This window comes from Solanum pennellii, chromosome 9, assembly GCF_001406875.1.
Source record: "Solanum pennellii chromosome 9, SPENNV200".
NCBI lineage: Eukaryota > Viridiplantae > Streptophyta > Magnoliopsida > Solanales > Solanaceae > Solanum > Solanum pennellii.
Genome location: NC_028645.1, coordinates 11,003,802 through 11,008,821, shown reverse-complemented (window position 1 = coordinate 11,008,821; position 5,020 = coordinate 11,003,802). Strand labels below are relative to the sequence as shown.

Sequence of the window (5,020 nt, the reverse complement as noted above, 5' to 3'; positions counted from 1 at the left end):
ATATAATAGGCACGTCCCTTACGTTTTTATGTATGAGAAAAAACATACTAAGAAGGTAATAGGGATAATGCCCAAGTACCCCCTCAAGCTATGCCTGAAATCTCAGAGATACACTTATACTATACTAAGGTCCTATTACCCTCCTGAACTTATTTTATTAATAATTTTTTACCCCTTTTCGACCTACGTGGCACTATCTTGTGGGCCCAACGATGGTTGACTCTTTTTTCTAAAACTAGTGCCGGCTAAAAAGGGGTAGAAAATTACTTATAAAATAAGTTTAGGGGGGTAATAGGACCTTAGTATAGTATAAGTATGTCCCTGGGATTTCGGACATAGATTGAGGAGGTACTTGTGCATTTTCCCAAGTTAATATAATGAAACGATAATCTTGCTATAATGACAAAATTGTCTTAAAACAAATAAATTCAAGTCTTCTCAAAAGCTAATATTTTTCCCTAAGAAGTTGCAAATTAAAAAATTGTCACTTAAATAAATGTAAGCCTCTTCTGAAAAAATTAACTTAATTTTTTTCACTTCACGTATATTTTTCTTTTATTTTGATTTCTCACCTAGTGTTTAAAATACACATTAGAGCTTCGACACTGCAGGGCCCATTTAAAAGTGACTCTTCCAGCGGAATTTCTCAATTCAGGGCTCAAATTTAAAACATCTGATTTAGAGTATAACACTTCTACCCGTACATTACAACCTATATTGGTGTCACACATATACTTACAACTTAGTGATATTACACAAAAATACCAATAGTATTTTTTCATTCTCAACATTATCCACAAAAATAGTAATCTAAAGAAGCTCACAAAAGTATGTAGCTACAAATGTACCTTAAAATCTTTAAAGAAGGATTGTGAAGAGGTGGACACATTCAATATGATGACCAATTTTGAAAGAGAATTTAATGAGTTTTTTTTACATATTACGTATGGTACTTTCACGTGAAACTTTTACTGTTTCACACTCGCAAGACTTGATTGAAATTTAAATGATTTTCTTTTTCTCTTTTCATCTTTAGCTTCTAATAGTAAAAAAGTTTATTAAAATAAATATCATAAATTACAGAAAACCTATGGCAAAAACTGACAAACCTCGAGTCTGTTGAAAGTCACTGTAACACAATAGAATAAGGCAAACATAAAGAGTTCATTAGATCAAAAACAGCCAAGCATCATATCATTGCAGTAACCCAAAAACAAACAGAAGTGTAACAGCAAAACTCTAATTTTGCACATCCTGCACCCAAAATAGTGAAATACTATGCATAATGATATTATTTGTGACGGGATCAGAATTTTCATTAATCTGAAAACATACACCTACGAACTAGAAGGTAGTTCTAATATCTACTATATATATATATAAAAGAAAAAAAATTAATTATATATAAATTGTATAATTTTCTACGATTCACTAACACCAAGGGTATTCGCTACAACATTTAAATTAAATAATACATGATAAAAGGTCAAAAATATCCTCAACATATCAAAAATACTTTAAAATGCCCTTTTTTTACCTGTTGGATCAAGGTTGTCTCTCTTTCAACCTATTGGTTCAAACTTCAAACATGCCCGATTAAAACTAAATTTGAATTCATACTAGAAAGTCTCACGTCGAGGGATAAACGTTATCTAACAAAGGTGATTTTGTACCAAAAAGACTCAAACCTAAAACCTTTTATTAAAGATGAAGGAGTAATTTGTTATATTTGTCTTTTCAAGTAGTGTAATGTGAAATTCACCTAATCTATGATAGAGCTCCAATAAATTTGAATTATAATAAGTATGAGACAAACAAGAGAAGCACAGTATTATTGACCCCACTACTCACTAGTCTGCTTTAATAATTTCATCCAAAATCTTGCCATATGATATGGCCCCAGGAAAACTCCAGAGTTCAGTCCACATCCACTCTTTCCTGCTCCAAAGTTTTCTTCTTTTACACTTCCCAAAAAAGCATGCCTGACCATAAAACTGAAATTTTTTTCAACAAAAAACACACCAACTCAATTCCTTTTCAAATCTAGACATTTTGCTCTCTAAAGTCTTTACTCACTGACCCACATCTGCAAATTTTCACCACACCAAAACAAAATTTTGAAAATAAGTACAACATTTTATAAAAACTTCCACAAATCAAGTGGAAGTGGTAATCCATATATTAGCAAAAGTTAATTAACATGCTTTTTCACTTCATATTAGTTTAGTAGTAGTACTAATAAGCAATATAATACCACCATTTATACATTCATATCATTCATACTAGGGCACTATCACATAACATATTACTACTAACTTGCCCAAACATTCATCAACAAAAATGTAAAAACAAGTACTCCTAGATAAAGTGAGTTTAAAAAAAAAACATAGATTTGCTTCATTTTAGGCTGAAATAGTTGCAGATTTGCGGACAATGTATCGATAGGCTGCAACTTTTCTCTTTCGAGAGGCAGTATTGTCTACAGAAAGCACCATTTTTCCAGCTTCTTTTGAAGTAAATGAATTGTGAATTGCCTCTTCACTGGCTGCAATTTTCCTTGGCTTCTCAACAGCAATTGTGTAACTGCCTTCACCATTTGGTACAAATTCTGCACTGTACTCCAAGTCCCATCCTCCTACTACTATATCCCATGTTATTGTTGCACCACCCTGTTTCAATATTCATAACCACTCAATAACATCCTCCAATACCTTCACTAACAGTACAACAAAAATAACTTTTAGCGGAAATAAATACACATAATGCTAAAGTCTTTGTTGTCAAGTGTCAATAGATCCAATGTCGTTAAAGCCATAAGGACATATACAAAGAGTGTCAATTCCCGCTAAAGCTCATTTTTTTATGTAGTGCAGACATATCAACAACACTGCACTATTTCCCTTTTAGTCAACAACAACAATAATATACTCAGTGTAATTCCACACGTGGAATCCAGGGAGGAGGGTATTGTGTATGCAGTCGTGCCCCCACCCTTAATAATTACCTATTATTAAACTCTTCTTTGATCCTTGTTTAATCACACAAGCATATAGTGTGAAAGCATGGGTCAAGGACATTAAGACAGGCATAATGTAAAATCATTAAAAATGACCACATGTGGGATCTACTTTAATTAGAAGGTTAAATAATTGAGTATCCTATGTACAGCTAGTGTAGTGAAGCTGTAATTTCAAAATTTGACACAAACAAATAATTGAGTCTTTTATTCAAAATAAACCAAAAGTAGGAAAAGAATGAGATAAGCAAATAATGCACCTCAATGCCTTCAATTTGAATATTGACTTTCTCTCCTCCTTTGACAGTAAACTCAGAAGCTGGTTTTGGGGGGCCATTTTGTAAATCAGTAGGTCTACTCAATCCACCATACTGAACAGGTATATCCTCAGGCCTTATGAATCTGATCACAACAAATATTTCAAAATTTTAGAATAATCAAATCGATTAAAGAAAATCAAGAAACAAACAAAACAGAAGCATTTCAAAGATCATTATACTAAAACAGACAGCAAAAAAGACAAAAAAGAAACATTTTTTATATATATCAGCCAACAATTAATTAGTACTATAAGGCAATTTAAAAAAATACCCACTTGTATAATGTCTCAGCAACATTTCCCTCCTTGGATATCACAAACTTGCTCTTGGTTCTTTGAGTCAGAAATGGACTAAACATTGAATACAACACACTGAAGTACCATGGCACATTGATAAATATCTACAAAAAAAATATTAAAAGTTAAAGACAATTTATGGAGGAAAAAAAAGATTTAAGATTTTTACTCAAAATAAAAAGAAAGATTTACCTTGCGAGCAACCATTTCAGGGTAATTATCTTGAAAAAGAGATAAAATTTGATTTGAAGCAACCCTTAGTTCTCTCTTAGGCATATCTTTGAGATCAGTTACCTGCGAAGGCGAAGCTACGATTTCAAACTTTATGAATTTTAAATTTTATAACGATAATTTTTAGGCTACTAGCTCCGCCGTTGATTACCTGAATAATGGAATTAATTCCACCAGGCTTGAAATGTAGTTGTTCAATTCCTCTTTCAAGGACCTGAACTCTCCATCTCAAGAATTTTTTCAATTTTTCTTCATCCCCAAAGATTTTTTCATACATTTCTTTATCTTTAAAAACCCCATAAGCATTGTAACAAACAGGGTGTCCATCTCTATCATAACCATTCATATAAGCAACAACTCCTTCTAGTTCTTTAAATCCTGAAAAATCTTCTTCCAAAATGGTGTCAGCACCAAACTCTTTTCTCCAAGAAAGACACTTTTCTAACATATGAAGTGAATCTGAAACCTTAAAATCCCTTGCTCTGAGGAATTTCAAGAGAATGACATCAGCCTTTTCATCTCCACCTAAAAGTGGAATACCCCACATGGAACAAGAAGAAGAAGAAGATTGAAGCTTGTCTTTCAATTCTTGTAATGCTTTCTTTTCAGAGGGTTTAAGGTGAGAAGTGAAGTAAGAGTCTTCTTTAAAAGATGGGGTGCGTAAAGTAGTTGCTTCCATTAGAGAAGTGACAAAGCTTTTCTTCAAAGATTGTGGCTTTGGTGAAGATTGTGGAGCTGATTCTTGGGATTTTAGAGCTTTTTGAACAGTAATGGGGGATGAAGAATCCATTTTTTTGATGTGTGCTTAGTGAGGGACAAGAGAAGAGATATGGGGAAAGAAAGGGACTTAGTAAATAGAGAAGTGAGTGGAAATGTTTCAATTTGGGGCTATAATTTATTACTTGTTGTGTAGCCGCGGTTCACTTCCAAAGTTTTCAAATGTGAACCCTGCATTTTTATTTATATATAATATACAAGGGAAAATACACATGTAACACATCATACTGAACGAAATTTTAGAGACATATTTTAATTAAATTAAGCTATTATTTTTTTTTATTATTTTTTTTATTTTTATATTTTTTATTTTACGTGGTACATTTCGTGACTCTTCGCAATTGAGCCGCGAGGGACATATTTGAATGTCACATAAGTAA

General features: G+C 32.5%; 1 protein-coding gene across 2 annotated transcripts; it reads right to left on the bottom strand.

The window, feature by feature from the left end:
- Positions 1-2,402: 2,402 nt before the first annotated feature.
- LOC107031676 (patellin-6) lies at positions 2,403-4,794 on the bottom strand. Of its 2 annotated transcripts, none has more exons than NM_001323470.1 (5): positions 4,015-4,653; positions 3,825-3,926; positions 3,612-3,736; positions 3,277-3,418; positions 2,403-2,669 (listed from the first exon to the last, which is right to left on the bottom strand). In NM_001323470.1, the coding sequence occupies exons 1-5, from the start codon at positions 4,651-4,653 to the stop codon at positions 2,403-2,405; spliced, it is 1,275 nt and encodes a 424-aa protein (NP_001310399.1). The 2 variants fall into 2 exon arrangements, with proteins under 2 accessions (NP_001310399.1, XP_015088606.1); XM_015233120.2 differs by having other exon boundaries at positions 2,577-2,711; positions 4,015-4,794.
- Positions 4,795-5,020: the final 226 nt, after the last annotated feature.